Source organism: Schistocerca piceifrons, chromosome 2 (assembly GCF_021461385.2).
Source record: "Schistocerca piceifrons isolate TAMUIC-IGC-003096 chromosome 2, iqSchPice1.1, whole genome shotgun sequence".
In the NCBI taxonomy this organism is placed as follows: domain Eukaryota; kingdom Metazoa; phylum Arthropoda; class Insecta; order Orthoptera; family Acrididae; genus Schistocerca; species Schistocerca piceifrons.
Genome location: NC_060139.1, coordinates 303,905,285 through 303,929,393, shown reverse-complemented (window position 1 = coordinate 303,929,393; position 24,109 = coordinate 303,905,285). Strand labels below are relative to the sequence as shown.

Here is a 24,109-nt window from a genome sequence, read left to right as displayed (position 1 = left end):
TTGTAATAAAAGGTTAGAATTGGGTTTTCCGATACGGGACTTAAAACCAGACCCTCGTCTACGCAAATACGTATGTACTGATCAAATTTATCGATTATTTCGTCGTACTTGGAGGAACACAGACATACTAAAAACTTAAATATACAGTATAGATGTTCCACAGCTACATTTATTTTATAGTTAGCTGTGAAACGCTTTCGGCTTTTTAACCCATCCTTACACAACTTAAGATTATAGAGACAGTTTATAGTTGTAGAAAAACAGTATTTTCCAAGATATATGACCTTTTATGACTATATATGTAAACGGAAAACGCTAGCATAATGAAATACCCAAAGAATATATCACAAATAAACCTTGTGCTACATTATACTCAAAGATTAGAAGAATGAGAATGTGAGGAGCCAATGTTCATGACATCTGCCAATTACTTTATCCATATACTATAGACGTCTGTGCCATTACTCACATATATACTGTTTTGGCCGGTTGTTATATTTTTAATCTTTGAGTATAATGTAATATTAGCTCTATTTGTTAAGAGCTTCTTGTGTTTTTCGTATAGACACATAGTCGTAAAAAGACCACATAACCTATTTTGGAAAAACTGTCTTTCTGCAGCTATAAACTGTTTCTGATGTTGTGTGAACTATCTGTTTACTCTTAAGTTGTCTAAGGATAGCCTAAAAAGGCACCGAGCGGGATGACGCAGTGGTTAGCACACTGGACTCGCATTCGGGAGGACGACGGTTCAAACCCGCGTCCGGCCATCCTGATTTAGGTTTTACGTGATTTCCCGAAATCGCTCCAGGCAAATGCCGGGATGGTTGCTTTCAAAGGGCACAGCCGACTACTTCCCCTTCCTCCCCTAACCCGATGGGACCCACGACCTCGCTGTTTGGTCAAGTTCCCTCAAATCAACCCAAAAACCTAAAAATCCGAAAGCCTGTGGAGAACGAACTCTAAAATGAACTCATTGTGCCATATCAATACCGTGTATTTGAATTATCATATGCAGTATACAAAGCTCATAATAATGAAAATGGCTAATACTTATGAAATCCATCAATTCTGCAGCGTTTACCTTTCTTTTTGTAAAGCCTCTGTCTTTAATACCCTTCACAACAAACTGCTAGCGCGTGTGCCAGGATTTTACTGACGACGATTTTAGGGAATCTCCTTCAGAGTAGTTCAGTCTGCTGTCCACTAATACAGGGGTTGAGCAGCTGAAGAAAATAAGGTTTGGATGTAAACTCTCGTCAACGACGAGATCATTACCGACAGTACGGGAAGAATGGTCTAGATAAAAACTGACCGCATTCTTTCAGAGCTTTCAAAGGGGACCATCCCGGCATTCATAGTATATATGATCACGGAAACCCTAAATCTGTATTGCCGGGAGGGATTTGAACCGCCATCCTTCCTGAGTCCGAGCCCAGTGTTCTGACCCCAGCGTCACATCGGTCGGTTTAAACCGACTTTCTTACGAACAACGTTTTCCTCATATTAAAAGCGTGGGTTTTCGTTTATAATGCCATGAATTATCTACATCTATATGATTACTCTGCTATTCACAATAAAGTGTCTGGCAGACGGTTCAATGAACCACCTTCAAGCTGTCTCTCTACCGTTCCACTCTAGAACGAGCACTTCAATTTTTCTGTGAGAACCCTGATCTCTCTTATTTTATCGTGATGATCATTTCTCCCTTTGTAGGTGGGTGCCAACAGAATGTTTTCGGAATCGGAGGAGAAAACGTGATTGAAATTTCATGAGAAGATCTCGTCGCAACGAAAAACGCCTTTGTTTCAATGATAGCCACTCCAGTTCACGTATCATGTCTGTTGCACTATCTCCCCTATTTCGCGATAATACAAAATACTTTGTACTTTTTCGATGTCATCCGTCAGTCCCATTTGATGCAGGTCCGACACCGCACAGCAATACTCCAGAATAGGGCGGACAAGCGTGGTGTCAGCAGTCTCTTTAGTAGACCTGTTGCGCCTTCTAAGTGTTCTGCCAATGAATCGCAGTCTTTGGTTTGCTCTACCCACAAAATTATCTATGTGATCGTTCCAATTTAGGTTATTTGTAATTGTAATCCCTAAGTATTTAGCTGAATTTACAGCCTTCAGATATGTGTGACTTGTAGCGTAATCGAAATTTAGTGGATTTCTCTTAGTACTCATGTGAATAACTTCACACTTTTCTTTATTCAGGGACAATTGCCACTTTTATCACCATATAGATATCTTATCAACTGCAATTCGTTTTGGTCTTCTGATGACTTTACAAGACAGCAAATGACAACATCATCCGCAAACAATCTAAGACGGCTACTAAGATTGTCTCCTATATCGTTAATATAGATCAGGAACAATAGAGGGCCTCTAACACTTCCTTGGGGAACGCCGGATATTGCTTTTGTTTTACTCGATGACTTTCCGTTTATTACTACGAACAGTGACCTTTCTGACAAGAAATCACGAATCCAGTCGCAAAACTGAGGTGATATTCCATAGGCACGCAGTTTGGTTAGAAGACGCTTGTGAGGAACTGTGTCGAAAGCCTTCTGGAAATCTAAAAATATGGAATCAATTTGACATCCCCTGTCGATAGCACTGATTACTTCATGAGTATAAAGAGCTACTTGTGTTTGGCAAGAACGATATTTCCTAAATCCGTGCTCACTATGTGTCAATAAATCGTTTTCTTCGAGGTACTTCATAATGTTCGAAAACAGTATATTTTCCAAAACCCTACTGCAAATTGACGTTAGTGACATGGGTCTGTAATTCAACGGATTACTCCTACTTCCCTTTTCGGGTATTGGTGTGACTTGAGCAATTTTCCAGTCTTTAGGTACGGATCTTTCTGTGAGCGAGAGATTGTTTATAATTGCTAAATATGGAGCTATTGTAACAGCATACTCTGAGAGGAGTCTGACAGGTATACGATCTGGACCCGAGGCCTTGCCTTTATTAAGTGATTTAAGCTGCTTTGCGACACCGAGGATATCTACTTCTATGTTTCTCATCTTGGCAGTTGTTCTTGATTGGAATTCAGGAATATTTTACTTCGTCTTTTTTGCTGAAGGAGTTTCGGAAAACCGTGTTTCATAACTCTGCTTTAGTGACACTGTCATCAGTCACATCACCGTTGTTATCGCGCAGTGTAGGTATTGATTGCGTCTTTCCACTGGTGTGCTTTTCGTATGACCAGAATCTCTTTGGGTCTTCTGCCGGATTTTGAGACAGTGTTTCGTTATGTAAATTATTAAAAGCACCTCTCATTGAAGTACGCGCTATTTCTCAAACTTCTGTAAAACTTTGCCATTCTTGGGGATTTTACGCTCGTTTAAATTTGACATGCTGTTTTCGCTGCTTCTGCAACAGCGATCTGACTCGTTTTGTGTAGCATGGGGGGTTAATTCCATCACTTATTAATTTATGTGGTATATGTCTCTTAATTGCTGTCGATACTATCTCTTTGAAATCATTCCACAACTTTTCTACTCTTACATGACCAGATCAGAAGGAGTGAAGAGTGTCGCTTGAAGCGGCGTTAAGACCATTTTTATCAGCTTTTTTAAATAGATATACTTTGCGTTCTTTTTTGATGGTTGTAGATGTTACGGCATTCAGCCTAGCAGCAACTGCCTTGTGGTCGCTAATCCCTGTATTCGTCCGATACTCACTATTTGTCCAGGATCTTATACAGGTTCTCCTGTCCATATCTACGTTGCAGTCGAATCGGTATGGTTGTTCTTAAGTTGGGTGTATGCTGTACTTTCAAGCAGGAAAACTTTATTATTCTTCATCAGCATAAGTTGTCAGCTTTTGCTCACAGGGTTCGTGAGAACATGCAAGCCAAATGCGAATCATATATAATTATGACTTAACATCTCTCGATATGTGATCTGATGTCTTACCGGTATATTTCTAATTTGTAGAATTCTCTGGTGTCCGGCCAGATCAGGTCATAATTATTCCTCGATATGTCGGCAAGCAGACTCGCTACTACCTTCAGATGATCCCTGTCATCTACAAACCTTTCTCATTTGGTACTGTAACAGTCTCAGTCATTCCAGTCTCGAGGCGATCTCACCGCATAGGTCTGAATTTGCTTGTTTTTCTCATTTCGCGTGAGTGCTGTAACGATTCCTTTCGATAGGTCACTCCTCCTTTAACACTCCTCTGCAATGACTTTGGTGTCGATACCGAGCGAGGTAGAATAGCGATACTCATCCGTCCATCCTGATTTAGGTTTTGTTTTCTTAAACTGATCAAGATAAATTGCGGAACACGACCGGAAATTCTTCCTCATCCCTCCTCAAACTGTGCTTGTGCTCCGTCTCTAATTATCTCGGTCTCAGCAGGACATAGAAACCTAATCTTCTTTCTTTCTTCTTTGAAATCGACGGCCAATTACTGTAAGACCCGCTGCTCACCTATTTTGTGCGTGACGCGCACTGTACTGACCCTCTATTAGTGAATGATTACGTCGCATTTTCCAGATTACACTCCTTTGCGTGCTCCTGGTGTCTCCGAGGTTCGCTACTTGGTCTAAACCTTAAGAAACAGAAGTATGATAATAGCTGTGGGATTGGCTGAAAGTTCCTTGCTAAACTAAAGCTTTCTATCGCATGGGCAACTGGAGCACTGAACGAGTGCGTACCTGCCTGCAGGTGGTGTGCTACTACACCAACTGGTCGCAGTACCGCACGGCGCACGGCAAGTTCCTGCCCGAGGACATCACGCCGGACCTGTGCACGCACATCATCTACGCCTTCGGCTGGCTGAAGAAGGGCAAGCTGACCAGCTTCGAGGGCAACGACGAGACCAAGGACGGCAAAGTCGGCCTGTACGAGCGCGTCATGGCGCTCAAGAAGGCCAACCCCAAGCTGAAGGTCCTGCTCGCGCTCGGTGAGTAGACAGTGCGTCACTCCCGGTGAGTAATTGGTGCCACTTCCGCACACACCTCAGTGTCGGGCGATTCACGGACGCTGCCACTGTACGAGAATTTACAGCCTGATAGTCAATTACACAGGAATTTCCTTACTTTCATTCGGCTGTAAAATCGATTCTGAAAATCTACTTACGAGAGGACATCAGAATGTAAGTTACACTTTATTATGATACACCAAGTAATTTTTATTGAATGCTGGAATGCATTTGAGAGTTACACAGGCATGACCTATTTTCAATATAATTATTTATTATTTATTTAATTCTTACTACCCTGACCAGATTAGGGCCTTAATGCCCCTCTCTTGCATTTGACCAGCAATAATATGTACACAAAATATCACATAATCATCACAATAATAATAATGATAATAATAATAATAATAATTTACGTTATTCATGAAAATAATAACTGGTAATAATAATAACACTAATAACGATGATAAAATAATGAAAGAATTAGGAATGATATTGATTAGTTACTATGTAATAATAATAATTTGCATTATTAATTAAATTTAATGACAGGTAATAATAATAACAGAACACTAACAATAATAATAAAATAATTGAGGTACTAAGAATGATATTGATTAGTTTAGTACTTTTGAAGTATTATAATAATAAGGAATAATGAAAGAGGAAAACATTGAAATGAAAGTGATAATGACTGCTAGGAAAGAAGAGACTTTCAATAGAGAACAGTGTAAACAAGGGGAGGAAAAAGTGGTTGTGGAGGGAGGATTGAGGAGAGTGAGCTACAACAAGACATAGCTTCTGCGATAGAAGGTGGGCCATTAGCTGTCTTTTGACGTCTCACAGGATTTTAATTTCTGTAATGTTTTGAGGAATATTGTTCCAATGTCTGGTTGTTGATACAGGAAATGATTATAGAGAGCATGTCACTGCTGTGTAGTGGTACAGAGAGAATTATACACTGTTGAGAACGAGTATTTCTGCTGTGTTACTCAGATACTAGTGTAACAGTAGAGGATGAATAGCAAGAAGCGCAATGATTGAGAAGACAAGACAGCAAACACAAGGTACAATATCTTTGATTAGTCGGTATGTAGCCATGATGATTGTTCGAAGGCATGAGTGATATGGTCGAAATAGCGTACATCACAAATTAATCTTACACAAGCATTCATCGCCATTTACAGCCAACGCGAGCTCTCACACGCAAGTCCTTGGAGAATAGTATCACCATAACCAAGTACGGAGACTATTAGTGACTCTAAGAGTTTCATTTTAAGCTCGAGAAAGAATAAAATGAGTGATGTGATGCTGAAACCTTCGTACAGACTGCAGTTGTGTGTTCAGTCCAGTCTAAGTGTTAGTCTAGAATTACCTCCATATTCTTTTCAGAAGAGGGAAGGTTTATTTCTGTGCCATTTAGGATTAAAGGGTGGAAGAGATTCTCTTAACTGAGGAAATTTTAAGTGCTTTTGTGAGCGACTAAGATTGCTTGCGTGTCAGATGGTAGTCATATATATATATATATATATATATATATATATATACTGTTTAAAGTACTACGGGAATTCCAAATTTACTAAAGAACAAAGTTATATTCTTAGGAGAGCTCTGAACCTCTCGAAACAGAAACAGGGCCGGACGAGGAGATGCAATTCATCATTACTGTTCAATTTTTTGCGGATAAAAGTTTTGGAAATGAAAAACTGCAAACTAAAGGCACAGATATTGGCAATATTCTCCAAGCTAATAGTCATTGTCAGGCATTTGATGATTAGGTTACAGTCCTCTCCAGTAACAGAACAGAAGCAGTCCAGTATGTAGAGAAATGCAACGAAACAGAGTCAAAAACTGGGCTACAAATTTCACGTGAAAAAACCCAATACATGGAAGACATCGGATAAATATTCAACAGCCTTCCTTTAAGTGGCATAGGATGTGACCGTGTGTGTGCTGTGCAATAGGGACACTGTGGATGCTGGTCCTACGCTCCCATACGTTTGTTTGACGTGGGTGTGACCCCCAAGACTGACTGGTCCGACCGCCTCGCATTTATGTACCCATAATAATTTGGTGTCACCAGAAGATGAAGCTTTAAGCTACAAAACCGGTCGTGGAATAAATTACGAAAATTGCTGGCAGCTGAAGAGGATTTTCATTCTATAAATATGTTCCTCAATTGCGGTTATTCACCTGATCAAATATTTTGTTAAATGCAGCAGATATTGAATTTCCTTTAGACTTTCTCGTAGCTTGTTCCAGAGATAGAAATCATCCGTGAAGAATGAAATTTGCGACTTTTATGTGGATGAGTAGAGATATAACACTAAATAAGTGCGTTCTGGAGTTGTAGTTTGCTCCCTGATATGTGGTACTGAGGGGTTTGTATAGCTGAAAGCCAATGAAATAGGTAGGGAAAATGGTTATGTAACATCTCTGATTGTAGCAATCCAAACTGGTTTAAGGAAACACTGACATGGTTCACGATGATAAAACGTGGCACAAAATTACGCTACTTCTAGATACTTTCTCTGAATTTCTCTTAGCCACTGCAGGGTAGAAACTGACTGCGGCTTTTGCACTTCCAGGTGGCTGGTCTTTCGGCACCCAGAAGTTTAAGGCGATGTCAGAGACCCGCTACACGCGCCAGACGTTCATCTACAGCGCCATCCCCTACCTGCGAAAGCACGACTTTGACGGACTCGATATGGACTGGGAGTACCCCAAGGGTACAGACGACAAGAAGAACTTCGTGCTGCTCCTCAAAGGTGAGTACAACAATAGTGAGTGTCAGTACTGAATATTAATGCGGAAGAAAGCACAGTGGGGACCAGAAATCACCAGTATAAATTTTTGCATTATATACCTACGTTACAGCTAGATTAGCGAAATTAACGGCGACCACTGTCGAGGTTGAAAGCGTCCTTTCGCAGATGGTCAGGCATCAACATGACAAATAGTTGTCGTACCGTCTCTGGGATGTACTATGTAGTGAGAACCATCTTCAGTGCCGCGCAGTCTGTCTATGTCTACATCTGCAGACGTACTCCGCAGGCCACAGTACGGTGCAAGGTGGAGGGTACCTTGTACCACTACTAGTCATTTCCTTTCCTGTTCCAATCACAAATGGAGCAAGGGAAAACAGGATGTCTATTACATGGAGCCATGTAGTGCCGATTTTCTTGTACAGCGGCTAGCGAACCTGTTGTGACTTACAACTGTACATGAAAAATTTGGTTAAAACCAGGTTGTGCAAAATCCACCGGCATCATTTAACTACAAAGCCAACTGTGTTTTCAACTATATCATGTATGTTACTCTATTAATTCTCAAAACATACCACTGATAATTTTTTTTGTTTACATGTATATATCTGCTACTTTATTACGATTTCCGAGGACACGTGTATGATTTATCGGTTTCGGCGTCACTTTGACCACAAGTCATTGCTATAAGGAATACAAATATTAACCCTCAGTATATAGATGAAGGCTCATTTGTAATTGTTAATGTTCATACAACTAATAAAAACACACGTCAGTCACATATTTCTCGAAGTGCAGACTATTGTGGTTCAGGTAGTTATTCAGACATAACGGGTAATGTCAAATATCTCCAGAAACAACAAATGAAGTTTGTTTGGCCACAAGTTCCAGAGAGTGACACAGTAAATGAAGAACAGATAACCTTAGTTGTAGCAGCACCGGATGTTTTGAAACGAGGATTCAGGTATTATGCATAACTAAATTCGGAGCTATGTATGTGGTATTCCATCCTAGTACCTTTGATTATATTCATAATTTTGATGATGGATCACACTGATCTATGTATCGTACTAGATTTTTCTATCTTTTACAAGGCCTAATAAAGCACTTAAGTAAACTTCAGATTAGACTTAATTTCTGGGTGGTCAAAGTTTCATTGCGTTTTCGAAATACTGACCACAAATGGAATGATAACTGACAATCGTGATTGAACTATAGGCCGGTCAATCAATCCTCCACGCTAACTTTGACTAACTACAAATTTTTCCACTACCTCATCAGCACTTTAGAAAATGTATTGTACGAATTAGTATGTAATCTTTTCATACAAAGTTCCCATGTTCTCTACCACAAATATCACAGAAGTTAAAAAACAGTCATGATAATCGCAGTTTAGTCGAAGTATAACCGGTTTACTGTGTTGTTGAAAATGTGTGGGTCATGTAATCGAAAAACGGAAAAGGAGAGACTGGGTGTAGAATGGTCCCTTATAACTGAAGACTTCGGAAACATTCGACTGTAAGGAGGAGCGGACCAGTGGTGTCTCAAGCTCATCTTGTCAGATTCTTGGCACGGGTATGGGCAGAGTAGTAAGTTTAGACGACATTAGTACTGTATACTTTTTTTAAGGTACTTGTACCTTCACTCAGCCGCATATACTGTTATGTATTGAGAAGTAAACCGTGCACGTTGGTGGTGTTGGCAGAGCTGCGCGAGGCGTTCGAGGCGGAGGCCCAGGAGGTGAAGCAGTCGCGCCTGCTGCTGTCCGCCGCCGTGCCCGTGGGCCCGGACAACGTACGCGGAGGCTACGACGTGCCCGCAGTTGCCAGGTAAACACCAAACACACTCATTCACCCACCCTGTCCCACCATGCTCTGACCTCTCTCTTCTCTCAATGCAGTCTCGTGTCACTATGAAAATGGTGGTACCTGGTAGTAACTAACTGTGTGTCTCTGCTGTTCGTCGTACAGGTGCGCACATTCACTGTCTTGTTTCTAGATAAACGAGCTTAAGTATCAATACTGAAAGCCTTCCGGGTTCTGTGGTCGCGGTCCGTAAGACTTTTCCGTTCCCAGCGTTTCGCTCATAGCTGCGCTGCACATCTTCAGAGGTGCTCCTGATTCCGCGAAGTCCAGAAAACTGATCCCGTAGGACGTTGGGGGCTGCAGAAATACTGTGAAAAAAGGAGGCTGCAGAAGTTTACGTGTGATTAGTAGAGATAATTCTTGTCAGAGATGAACCTTAACTATCGATTTTCGTCAGTCAAACGTTAAACTTATTTACTAATTCTTATACATTCCTGACATCGTCAATCTGGAGGCGATCTGCAGTGTATGGTAAAGGAAGAAAACTTCACAAGTCAAAACCGCTAACAGGGCATTTTATTGGATGAGCGGTTTCGACGGAGCAACGGCGCATAAGATCAAATGATGACAGCATAGCTCTGTCAATATTGGTCATCCAGTAAAATGCCCTGTTAGCGATTTTGACTTGTGAAGTTTTCTTGATTTATCGTCTATTAATTCTGTTGAGCTATTATCCATCGAGCACTACGTTCCGTGAACCACAACCACAGAAAATTCACCAACTTCCGATCGTGACATACTTCATTCTACGATAGAGAAAGTAATGTTTTTTCTTTGCGACTTCAGCTTCAGAAGTGGCAGAAGAACGTCGTATAATTCATTATATATCTGGAAAGATGTTAAATTTCCTTCATTGGATGTTTTCCATATCAATTATCCTTTTATGTAGCATACTACGATGGGATTAACGGGTTTAACACTTTTGTTGCAAATGGCTACACCGGCGAAAAGGCGTAGTATACAAAATAAAAATAAAAAGTGTATAGAAAACAGGCAATGCGGGAAAGTATTTTATTTTAAAACTGTATCATGGCTGCGGACGCCATTGTGGCTAAAATACTAGCTTAAACATGTACACTGTGACTTGTTAATGTACGGAAACTTTGCCTACAGCAATTGCAGGTAATTTGCAGATAAAATTCATTTTACAGCCTTTTTGCCTACAGTTTAGTCAATGATTAATTCCGAAAGTTCTAGTTGTCTAGTGACGTTCTTCGAAAACTACCTGCGTGTCACGCTAGAGACTTGGTGGTTCACACTGACAATATACAGCACACACATGAAAGAAAAAGTACACAAAATTGGTTCGACGACTATCGCCAAGTTGATATACTGGTCAAGCTCGTAGTATGAATTAATTTTGAATGTCCTGCGGTTCTCATGTATCAGATATAAGATCATTAAACGAACACTAAACAAAGTTAAAGCTGTATGTTGTCTCAGAAAAATAACGTAATCAATATTTCGTTGGCATACCAATATTGTCTTAATATTTTGCCTGTCCAACTGTCTTTTTGCTTACAATGTTTTGAAACAGGTCCTACTTTGGGTCTCTTTTCTTTACTCCTAGCTAGTCTGACGTTCAGCAAGCTCACACTGCCATCCAGATACTGAAGCGTCATTGGTTAGAGTTATTCTTATTATTCATTAGTACTCTGTCTCTCTTTCTCTCTCTCTCTCTCTCTCTCTCACTCTCACTCTCTCTCTCTCTCTCTCTCTCTCTCTCTCTCTCTGATACTCAGATCAGTCGCAAAATGGAAATCACAGTGAAAATTAAAAATGTTTTGCAGCAGCCACACCTTCCAGACACTTCTGCACAAAGTCGCCACTCTGACTTAGCCAAATGTCGTAGCGTGGTACCAGTTTCACAATACCCTCGCTATAAAATAACACCGCCTGTGCTATGCGCCAATTCTTTACGCTGGTCTGCAGCTCGTTGTCTGCGCCAAAATTTTGTCTTCATCACAGGCGGTTTTTGTCATCAGAGATGAAAATCACAGGGAACCATGTTGGAACCATGATGGGTGACGATACACACCATTCTAGCGTTTTCATTGGCCTTGCAGTGTGCGACCGAAAATTGGTGTGAAGGAACTTCATGACAATTACGTTACGTGGGGTGCATGAAATCAGGGGAAATCTTTCAGCAGGCACTTGATGGGAGATACTGTTTTCTAGGCATCTTTATGTGGTCACTGTGTGCTCAGAATTGAAAATAGCGACGTGGCACATTCAATGGGCATACTAGAGACACAACCCAACACAGCTGTGAACAGTTTCACCGGATTTTCACTGTGATTTCCACTTCACGATTCAGAATAACCCTCATATACAGGATAATTCAGTGCTCCTCCACCTATGAGTTTTATGCAACCTGCAACGCCATCAAAAACCACACAAGAAATTTTCACGCTCTATCGCCCGCTATGTGCGATCTATTAGTCCTGCAGAAAAAATTAACAGAAAATTTTTGTAATAAAATTAATGTTGTCATATTTTGTACTGGGATACGTTTCCGCTGTAGGCCACGGTTTTCGGGGTACTCGAGAAAAAAACGCGTTTGAGTATCACTTTTGTATATTTTTCTTGAATATTTTAAACACTATAGCCTCCAGCGTAAATGTATCCTAGAAGAAAGTTTAGCTACATTAAATTTCCTGCAGAAATATCCTGTTCATTTTTTCTATAGGACTACTGGGTTATGCATAGCGGGGCGAAAGGATGAAACTCGTGCACATGGTTTTTGAAGGAGCTGCAGGTTGCATAAAACCCATAGGCAGGAGCAGCTGAATCACGATGTATACACAAAACGCGTAGGCATTCACACATTTCTTTCATTTTCAACTCTAATGTTGTGTGGTCACATAAACATGGAGCAATGAGACATTTGAAACTCAGAAACCCATACCCGTGGCAGAACACAATACCCGCTACCTTCTATTTTTGTCGCAGCGTCTCTACCTCATCACAACAGATTTAGAATTCTTCAGTGTTCTGGACGACTTAGTGTATTTTTGTGGACTCTTTGAGATCGGCTGGAGAGTGACCCGGTGTGGTTGGGCCGCAGCTACCTGGACTTCATCAACCTGATGGCGTACGACTTCCACGGCAAGTGGGAGCGCGAGACGGGCCACAACGCGCCACTGTACGCGCCCTCCTCCGATTCGGAGTGGCGCAAGCAGCTGAGCGTCGACCACGCGGCCAACATGTGGGTGAAGCTGGGCGCGCCCAAGGAGAAGCTGGTCATCGGCATGCCCACGTACGGCCGCACCTTCACCCTCAGCAACCCCAGTAACTTCAAGGTCAATGCGCCCGCCAGCGGCGGCGGCAAGGCCGGCGACTTCACCAAGGAGGGCGGCTTCCTCGCCTACTACGAGGTACGTCCAGCACACTATGTCGTCACCAGGCGACGTCTGGCCATAACTGCGGGTTCTTTCATTGTTCTGGGACAAGGCTCATCAAACTAGAACACATTATATATTATAATTACATAAATGAATGAAAGATTTACTCCTTCAAACAGGAATACTGGAGAATTTACTACAGCTGTCACTGACTAGCAAAGCATCACTAATTCACTCATTAACAAACTGTTTTTGTGCTGTGCAAAATGCAACATTAACTAAAGTACATTTCATCAGAAACTTTTGCTACTTGTTGGTCCTGCACTATGATGTTGACTTCTTCAGATGAGGTCACGAACTGGGAGGAGAGCCCTTCCGTATTCACCTCTGGTACGAGGGCGCTGCTGTGCTGAGAGGGAGGCATGGTCGTCAGAAATATACTGAAAATGGTACCTGTTCTTTCGGACATGTTCATACCATCTTCATACAGATGAGGCTTACCGGCCAATGATCTTCTTCAGTGCGGATGCACTCACATTGCCAGAATTCTTACGGGAATCGGTAGATTGACTGCCGCGAGTAATGAGTATAGTGGGCAGGGGCACAACAAATGTAGTGTGTGGACAGTAAGTTGGAAGTGTGGGTCTCACGGGGAGTGTGCAGTCGGTCCCCTGCTCGTGGTCTAGCTGTCGCGTTCTCGCTTCCAGAGCATGGGGTCCCGGGTTCGATTCCCGGCGGGGTCAGGGATTTTCACCTGACTCGAGATGACTGGATGTTTGTGTTGTCCTCATCATTTCATCATCATCATTAATGAAAGTGGCGACATTGGACTGAGCAAAGGTTGGGAATTTGTACAGGGGCTGTTAACTGCACAGTTGAGTGCCCAACAAACCAAACATCATCATCATCATCATCCCTGCAGTCGCACTGTCCTCTGTTTCCCCGGTGGCTCAGTCGGGTAGAGCGTCTGCAATGTAAGCAGGAGACCCCAGGTTCGAGTCCCGGTCGGGGCACATATTTTCAACTATCCCCGTTTATATTTATCAACGCCTGTAAGCAGCTAATGGTCTGGGTTTCATTGCAATTTCAGTCTTCAAAAATGTCGCACATACGTCGTTGCGGATTGCAGCAAGACCTCATTAAAGTCCGTCATATCGATATGTGTTCTCGAATTTGGTGTGCCTCCATGACATCGCAATTTCTGTACGACACGACACTCAAAGTAGTCACTACGTTTCCACTGGCTTTATGCCGTCCTCTGTTTCAGAGTCCATTTCAGTTTGTGCACTACGCCCAGCGTCTGCTGATGGCATCGTATGCTTGATGATGCTCGACATGTTGAAACGTTCCATCCGTCCACTCTCGAAGCTTCTGTGGGGTCACGCGAAATCACACTCACGTTCGCGACCGGAATGCAAGTGCTCTTGGCGATGTGCGGCGAGCGAAACAAATTACGCGACGTGCTGCAGCAGGAATTTGCTCGAAAATGTTTCTTAGTGGATCCGGACTGATTATCTGGCTGCAGATTACTTCATTACTGATTTCGTCCAAGTTTCTTTTACACTAGCCGATAAACGTGACATTGCCGGGGTATTTATTTTTCCAATTTTTATTAGAATTGTGGTAATTATGTGTATTGGCCGACAGTAGTCGACCAACGGTTGTATATCTACTGTACATATACTAAACAGTCTGTGCACGTGGGTTACTCGATGAATGTTGAGTCGCATGGCGGTGAGGCTTCAATTCAATTACGTCACCTACTCATTTTATTAAGCACGAAGTCAATTTTTGCGTGGTACGGATTTTATAGGAAGTTGGATGCTGCAGCACGGTCGACGCTATTCCACACCTCCGCTACGAGAGTTGTCCATCTTGACTATATGGGCCCGCACTACACTTTGTGCAGTCCCATCGACCATAAATTAGTCTCTGTTTACAGGTTCTGCTAACTCACCTGGAGATTCTGTGGAGCATTATAGACAAAATAAAAAGCAACATACAATGACATAATTTAATGTAATATCGAAAACAATTCGTTTCCACGTATTTGTGGAAATACCTTTGAAAGTATGAAACAGTCGTACAAATAAATATGCACATTCTACAAGTAAATGAGTATAGCTGCTTCCCCTGTGTACGACGCGATTGTGTAAACGTCCTCATGGCAACACCTCTTCACAACTCTATAGATGAGAGCTATTTTCACTTACAGCCATCTGCGTTTCACAGTTGAAAGCTGTCAAAAGCGATGCTAAATGTCAATCGACTGTAGGGGCGTCTTAGCAGTAAAGAATAAATATATTACACTTCATGCATGATGCGGCAGTTTTTCACACATCTCATTGTTTATGATGTCATATTTCCTGAAATATGATAGGCATGTGTTTCTTACAGTGACTGTCGCCTGACAGTAAGGGGCACGTATACCCAGTTTCGTTGGGATCGGCCCAGTGGTTTACACACACACACACACACACACACACACACACACACACACACACACTCTAGATTTTTATAGTATGGATGCAAGGCTTGGCCAGAAATTAAAGTGACGTGAATTGAAGCTCCAGATGGCCTAGTGTTTGGAGAAAATAGCATTTTGGAGCGATCTAACGTAAATGGCTCATGTCTCATCTAACTCCAATAAAAATGCTATTTTCTTTCTAAACGCTTGGCCATCTGGAGCTCCTCTTCTGTCACTTTCATTTCTCGACAAGCCCTGCATATAACGTAAACTGGGACGAAATCGGTTATGACGAGTAGGTGCGGCGTCTTTGTTAGTTTAAATAAGGGTTTCCAGCGTCACTTTTACCTGGGGCACAAGGTTAAACTTCTCAGAACTCCAAAGCCAATAATTAAAAGCCCTGTAGCTTACTTTCAGGAGGGTTCCTAGATTCGGCCAGTGGAGTATGTTGACAGCTAAATGTTCAGTATACTGCCTTTAGCTGGGTCCTAAAATTTTCAGACATTAATCTCCACACAACAAGACAGCAATACATTTCAAAGTCGATGGGGAAAGTGTCATAGAAACACTTCACTCTAAAATTTGCACGAAAACAAATGAAATAATTGGTAAGAATTAACAATAGCCAAGCTCATCACTTGTATCAGAGTTACTGGAGACTGTGATACCACCCGTCTGATTGTACCAATGACGTCATCACCTTTCCGAAAACCCGTATTTCGAGCGTATCCAACACGACGACCATGACATCGATCATAATACCCACAAAAATAGAAATACCAAGCAAATCATTACACTAACTAAAGACAGTGAAATTATTGGGACAGCCGGGCGAAAAAAGAGGTTTCGGAAGGGGACAAACTAGAAGTTTAATAATAAAAACAACAACACCGTTAAAGACGCAACACTCTGCCAGAAAATAAGAAAAAAGTTAGCCAAAACTGCCAAAAAGAAAACCCTACAAAACGATTCAAAACACACCATAAGGTCGCAGTATCCCACTCTCCAGTCCATCATTATAGCTCAACCCCAGACCAGTATACCAATAACCTCCTCTCGCCGCCACCACAACAACAAGAGCAGGTATCCCAATCTGCATTCACCTACACAGCTCAGTCCTAGTGGAGGATACCAATAACCCCCCCCCTCATAGCTACAGAAACTGATATCCCAATTTTCATTTCACCTATAGAGTTCAACCCTAGAGCAAAAGTGCACTTACGGAGTTGACGGCTTTCTTTTTGCGAGTTGCAGTTGGTAATTGTACGCACGGTGAATGATGAGAAGTGAAGACGACGAATGAGGAGTCGGATAGGACAAGACGCGCGACAAAATAGTTTTCGATAAACATCGTAAGGGAGTTCAATATATTAATGAACATTGACACACTTAGCATCTCCCGTCATTTAACTAAAAACATTAATCCATTTACTCAGTGGTACGTGGGCACCTAAGAGCGACGACATACTGCGCTTTATAAGACAACATTCTGCACAATATATTCCATTGTGCCGCCAAGATATTTCGTACACTCCACATCACGACTGTAGCACGCTAAATGACACATCAACATGCTTTACGATCACATCGCCGCCACATAATTAAACCGCTAGAGCACGCCAGCTCTTGATACACCTTGTCGTCTGCAACAGCATTTCACTTCCACTCCAAAACATACACACAACGGCTGGATGGCGTCACACAACGCGTTACGATAGGGCGCAGTTACGTCACAGCTCAAAGCAGACGTGTGGTAGCCTACAATCAAGTATACCCCTTTTATCTAACACTACCTTCTGCTAGATAATGGCTCCACGCTTTACTATGAGGCTTCTCTTTTTTACCGAAAACTCACTAATCTGCAGGAATAGGAAGTGCTTGAGGACCATACCACTCTCATGTTTAGGAAGCCATTTCGAAATAAAGTCGCTGTAAGCGAATATCTTGACATCAACAGTGTTGCGTATAGAGATACTAGCTATTAGTGACCTATTAAGGTATAAATGTAGAGTAATATAGTAGATAGCGATGTAGACAGACTACATTCGAATGTGTGTGTACAGCCGGCCGCGGTGGTCTCGCGGTTCTAGGCGCTCAGTCCGGAACCGCGCGACTGCTACGGTCGCAGGTTCGAATCCTGCCTCGGGAATGGATGTGTGTGATGTCCTTAGGTTAGTTAGGTTTAAGTAGTTCTAAGTTCTAGGGGACTGATGACCACAGATGTTAAGTCCCATAGTGCTCAGAGCCATTTGAACCATTTTTGTGTGTGGACATATAAGGTGAGAATGTGGGTCTCGCGGGAGGCGTGCGCGAGATAGTCCCTGCAGTCGCACTATCCTCTGTGCTCTTGGTGACTAAGATGGATAGAGCGTCTGCCATGTAAGCAGGAGATCCCGGCTTCGAGTCCCGGTCGGGGCACACATTTTCACCTGTCCCCGTTGATATATATCAACGCACGTCATCAGCTGAAGGTATTAATATATAATTCTAATATGAAAGTTTGGGTCCGTCCGGGAAGCGCGCACGAATAGCAGAAGTCGTTAAGGCGGCTGCTCGCGAGAAGCAGGAAATCCGGTTTCGAGTCCCGGTCTGGCACAAATCTTGGTATGTCACTAATAGGCAGTGTCGCTATGTCCAAAAGAGCTAATGCCAAGATATTAGAGTTCAACGAATTTATTTCGGATTAATTTCGGACGCCTGTCAATCGTCATTGATGTCTGTTCCTCCAAACATGAAAGTAAATAGTATATCGAATTCTTACAGTTGCCCGTACTGCGTTTAGTAACTGATCACAAAGATCTCCTTCTCACCGCTTTCGAAATACATGTCTTCAGGAAAACGCACGGGGAGATATCGGGACTGTATGGACGATGTTTAATGGCTTCCCGGCGAAACTTCTGCAGCGTACGCGAAAGAATATTGACAGCTTGTGGGTGGGCACACGAGACATTCGCGGCTATTGACTTGCTTCGGATGGAGAAGTGCACGCCTGGCTACGATCATGGTTCCTTTGACGGCGTTGACAGTCTTGTCTCACAGTGGAATAAATACATTAACTGCTATGGCGATTACTCTTGAAATAACTTTACCTTTTTCATGTCTTCACTGTTTACTCATCCGTTATTCAGTTGATTTTATTTTATTTATTTTATTTATTTATTTATTATTCCGTGGGACCACATTTAGGAGAAGTCTCCATGGTCATGGAACGAGTCAATACATGAAATTATAACACGATTGTAGAAACAGATAAAATGAAATATAAGAAACATATTCAGGCGACAAGTCGTTAGTTTAAATAAAGAAAATCAAGAATGTAACACTGCAATTTGCTTAATTTTTTAGCTCTTCCAGGAGCTCCTCGACAGAATAGAAGGAGTGAGCCATGAGGAAACTCTTCAGTTTAGACTTAAAAGTGTTTGGGCTACTGCTAAGATTTTTGAGTTCTTGTGGTAGCTTATTGAAAATGGATGTAGCAGAATACTGCACTCCCTTCTGCACAAGAGTCAAGGAAGTGCATTCCACATGCAGATTTGATTTCTGCCTAGTATTAACTGAGTGAAAGCTGCTAACTCTTGGGAATAAGCTAATATTGCTAACAACAAACGACATTAAAGAAAATACATACTGTGAGGGCAATGTCAAAATTTCCAGACTATTGAATAGGGGTCGACAAGAGGTCTTCGAACTTACACCATACATAGCTCGAACAGCCTGTTTTTGAGCCAAAAATACCCTTTTTGAATCAGAAGAATTACCCCAAAAAATAATACCATATGACATAAGCGTATGAAAATATGCGAAGTATACTACTTTTCGTGTTGAAATGTCACTTATTTCAGATACTGTTCTAATGGTAAATAAAGCGGCATTTAGTTTCTGAACAAGATCCTGAACATGGGCTTTCCACAACAGCTTACTATCTATCCATACGCCTAGGAACTTGAACTGTTCCGTCTCGCTTATAACATGCCCATTCTGTCTAATTAAAATGTCAGTTCTTGTGGAATTGTGTGTTAGAAACTGTAAAAACTGAGTCTTACTGCGATTTAGCACCAAATTATTTTCCACAATCCACGAACTTATTTCATGAACTACATTATTTGTTACTGTTTCAATATTACACACAAGATCCTTCACTATCAAGCTGGTGTCATCAGCAAACAGAAATATTTTTGAATCACCTGTGATACTAGAAGGCACATCATTTATATAAACAAGAAACAGCAGTGGCCCCAGCACCGACCCTTGGGGAACGCCCCATTTAACAGTGCCCCATTGGGACTGAACATCATTACCACTCTCAATATTGCGGAGGATTACCTTCTGTTTTCTGTTCTTAAAGTAGGAGGCGAGCCAATTGTAAGCTACTCCCCTTACTCCATAATGTTCCAACTTCTGCAGTAATATTTTGTGGTCAACACAGTCAAAAGCCTTCGTTAAATCAAAGAAAACACCTAACGTTCGCAACCTTTTATTTAATCCGTCCAAAACCTCACAGAGAAAAGAGACTATAGCATTTTCAGTTGTTAAGCCATTTCTAAAACCAAACTGTACATTTGACAGCAAATTATGTGAATTTAAATGCTGCAGTAACCTTGTACATACAACCCTCTCGATAACTTTAGCAAACACCGATGGCATAGAAATAGGTCTATAATTGTCAACATTATCCCTGTCTCCCTTTTTATAAAGTGGCTTCACTACCGAGTACTTTAATCGGTCAGGAAACCGACCACTCCTAAAGGAAAAGTTACAGGAACAATACTTCAGTATTCTGCTAGATACCCCGTCATATCCATGAGAGTTCTTGGTCTTTAGTGATTTAATTATTAACTCAATCTCCCTCTTGTCAGTATCATGGAGGAGCATTTCAGGTAACAGTCTCGGAACACTTTTTTCTAAGAGCGCTATATGATTCCCTGTTGGGACTAGGTTTCTATTTTGTTCACCTGCTATATTCAGAAAGTGATTATTAAGTACTGTACATATATGCGACTTATCAGTAACACTGACATCCCCACTACGCACTGATTCTATATTCTCGACCTGTCTCTGCAGACCAGCCACTTCCTTTACGACTGACCATATGGTTTTAATTTTATCCTGAGACTTAGCTATTCTATCTGCATACCACATACTTTTTGCCTTCCTAATAACACTGTGATCCGGGGGGCCGCTCCGCGGTCCATTTCTCCGAGCGCCCAGGCGATTGTTCGCGACCGCTTCTCGGCCCTGCGCGGCCCGGCTCGCCTCAGCTGCGGTAGAAGGACACGTCAATGGCTTTCACATTCTTCCAGCCTGACACGTTCAGCTTCCTTGTATCAAACACGCAGCCAGCGCGGCCAGTCAGTTTGTCTATACCGTATAATAATCATCACGCCCAACGGTTGAGTACGTAGCATAGTCCTCGGTTACACTTGCGATTTTGGGTGTTTTCTCTTCTTTCTACGCTTGTATAGTCCGTTTGTACCCGACAACAGACTCAAATCACGAGTTTTCAGAGTTAGACTCGCGAGTCGATTGTCCGAGCGTACGGAGACGGCGGGTTCGGAGATGATGCCGTAGGACTCAATGGCAAGTATAAAGCGAATATACACAGTTCGTTTCTCATCCTTTCTACGTATCCATCCAACAAATACGATTTTTACTGTGGGAGCATGACTCAGTGGCGGAAAAAGTGGTTTATCCGTGCCTTCAGTACTCAGAGGATAGATAATTTACCGAGCACTTGAAGCTGTCTTGGCAGCGCAACCAAGTGTATCAGCCACGCCCCTAGTAACAGTGTACTTGGAATATTTCACGTTCTCAACTGCTCGACTGAATGTATTCGGTCCACTGCTGTGCCAGGCTAGCCGTAACCGACAGGCTCTTAATTTTATTTCGATTTCTCGAGAGAGTGTGTATTAAAGATTGTATCTCCAGTTCGACGTACGGTCGTAAGCGCTCAAGTCTATTTTATTTTCCCTCGTAACTGGGAAATGAAGCTCGTAACACGCAGAGAAAAGAAGTGAATTCATCCGCGAGGACCAATAAGAATGGTATATAAAATATAGGTGGCAAATGAGTGGCTGTAGAAAGCGGCCGAAACATCCGGCCGGCCCAGCGGCTGCTTTCCTGCTGGGCTGACACTCTGGCGTTATTCACTGCGGCCGTCCTAATAGGAGGGAGGGAGGGACACGCCCGCTGCACACTGTGATCCGGGGGGCCGCTCCGCGGTCCATTTCTCCGAGCACCCAGGCGATTGTTCGCGATCGCTTCTCGGCCCTGCGCGGCCCGGCTCGCCTCAGCTGCGGCAGAAGGACACGTCAATGGCTTTCACATTCTTCCAGCCTGACACGTTCAGCTTCCTTGTATCAAACACGGAGCCAGCGCGGCCAGTCAGTTTGTCTATACCGGCGTTCGTTCTGGAATATTTACACGAGGGCGGCCTGGAAAGTAATCTCTACGCCGCTGTAAATAAAAACCTAGCGTGGAAATTTTTTTTATTAGTCTCTAAGACGAAAAAAGAAATGACACACCGTGAACTAATTATCCGAATGTGAAGGAAATCGATAGATATATCGTACTTGGACAGACTAATAGAAGACTGCAGTTTCACAAAAATCAGATGATTTATTCTCCACCTCCGGCGCTTATACAAGAAAATATTCGGCTTAGTATTAATTGACGGAGTTGTTGGATGTGCTCCTGAGGGATACCGTGCCTAATTTTCTTGAAATGAATACGTCGTGCGGCTAAGGCCTCCCGTCGGGTAGACCGGTCTCTCGGTGCAAGTCTTTTTAGTTGACGCCGCTGCGGCGACTTGCGCGTCGATGGGGATGAGACGATGATGAAGAGAACGCAACACCCAGTCCCTGAGCGGAGAAAATCTCCGATCCACCCGAGAATCGAACCCCAGCCTCTTTTCAAAAATGTTCAAATTTGTGTGAAATCTTATGGGACGTAACTCCTAAGGTCATCAGTCCCTAATCTTACACACTACTTCACCTAAATTATCCTAAGGACAAACACATTCACCCATGCCCGAGGGAGGACTCGAACCTCCGCCGGGACCAGCCGCACAGTCCATGACTGCATCGCCGAGCCTCTTTGCATGGAATTCTGTCGCGCTGACCACTCAGCTACCGATTCGGACGCCAAATTCTGTTCAACTGGTGCGTTAGATCATAAGAGTCCAGAGTTGCGTGGTGGACCCTACCCATAATGCTCCAAACATTCTCAATTGGAGAGAGATCCGGCGACCTCGTTGGCCAACGTAGGATTTGGCGAGTACGAACACAAGTAGTAGAAACTCTCGGCACTGTGTGGGTGGGTGCTATACTGCTGAATACCAGCAGAGGGTGGCTTGCCATGAAGGGCAACAAAACGGGGCGTAGAGCATCTAGGGTGCCGCGGAGGACAACCGGAGGGGTCTTGCTATGAAAAGAAATGGCACCCCACACCATCACTCCTGGCTGTCAAGCCAGATGGCGTGCGATAGTCGTCAGGTTGGTATCTCTCGCTGTCTGAGGAATCTCCAGACACGTCTTCGTTGGTCTTCAGGGCTCTGTTAGAAGAGGGTTCATCAGTGAAAGTAATTCTACTCCACTCAATGAGATTCCAAGCCGAAGACCTGTCTGGAGACTCCCCGGACAGCAGTGGGGTACCAACCTATCACCTGTCATATGCCAGACGACCAGGAGTGATGGTCTGGGGTGCCATTTTATTTCACAGAGGGAACCCTTTGGTTGCCATCCGTGGAGCCATTACAGCACAACGGCACGTCGACGATATTATACGTCCCGTTTCATTGTCCTTCATTGCAAGCCATCTTGCGCTTATCTTTGGCAAGATAATGCCCACCCGCGCTCGACGAGGGTTTCTACTTGTCTGTATAACTGCCAAACCCTACGTTAGCCAGCAAGGTCGCCGGATCTCTCCAAAATTCAGAACGTTTGGAGCATTATGGGCCAGACCCTCCAGCGAGCTCGGGATTTTGAGGATCTAACCCGCTAGTAGAACAAAATTTGGCATGATATCTCTCAGGAGGACAAAATGGTTCAAATGGCTCTGAGCACTATGGGACTCAACTGCTGAGGTCATTAGTCCCCTAGAACTTAGAACTAGTTAAACCTAACTAACCTAAGGACATCACAAACATCCATGCCCAAGGCAGGATTCGAACCTGCGACCGTAGCGGTCTTGCGGTTCCAGACTGCAGCGCCTTTAACCGCACGGCCACTTCGGCCGGCTCTCAGGAGGACATCCAGCAACTCAGTCAATCAATGCTTGCATGAGGGCCTATGCGTTACTGACCTGCTCAGTTCCGAAGCTCTTTCTATTAAATAAATCATACAATTTTTCTGAAATTTATTCATTTGTTTGTCTGTACACCTGTGTCACATCTACCGATTCCACTCCCATTCGGATAATTCGTTCTTGGTGCGTTGTTTTTTCCTTAGAGTATACATACACCTTGGAACTGCAGCTTTTTGGTACTTTTCAACACTGCAACATAGTCAAAATTTAACTTGAACCATTTGACATAGCATTTCACTGACTTGCAAATCGCTTCTTCATAAAATTGTGCAGCCTGTGGACGTAGTCAGTTTTCCACAGCATTTTGTAATTCGTCGTTCTCATCGAGATCCTGCTAATCACGGCACTTCTCCATGTGAGCGAAGGGATGAAAATGACTTAGTGCCAGCTATAGGGGTTAATCAAAAACGTCCTATTCGAACTG

The 24,109-nt window shown here is 42.9% G+C and overlaps 1 protein-coding gene across 1 annotated transcript in view; it reads left to right on the top strand.

Annotated features, from left to right (window-relative positions):
* Nucleotides 1-24,109, top strand: part of LOC124775088 (probable chitinase 10) — a 384,516-nt gene that overhangs the window by 237,859 nt on the left and 122,548 nt on the right. Inside the window, exons 4-7 of the mRNA XM_047249898.1 lie at nucleotides 4,688-4,925; nucleotides 7,532-7,711; nucleotides 9,414-9,537; nucleotides 12,641-12,950. Of these exons, the coding sequence (XP_047105854.1) occupies nucleotides 4,688-4,925; nucleotides 7,532-7,711; nucleotides 9,414-9,537; nucleotides 12,641-12,950 (852 nt within the window). The remainder of the gene's footprint in view (nucleotides 1-4,687; nucleotides 4,926-7,531; nucleotides 7,712-9,413; nucleotides 9,538-12,640; nucleotides 12,951-24,109) is intronic.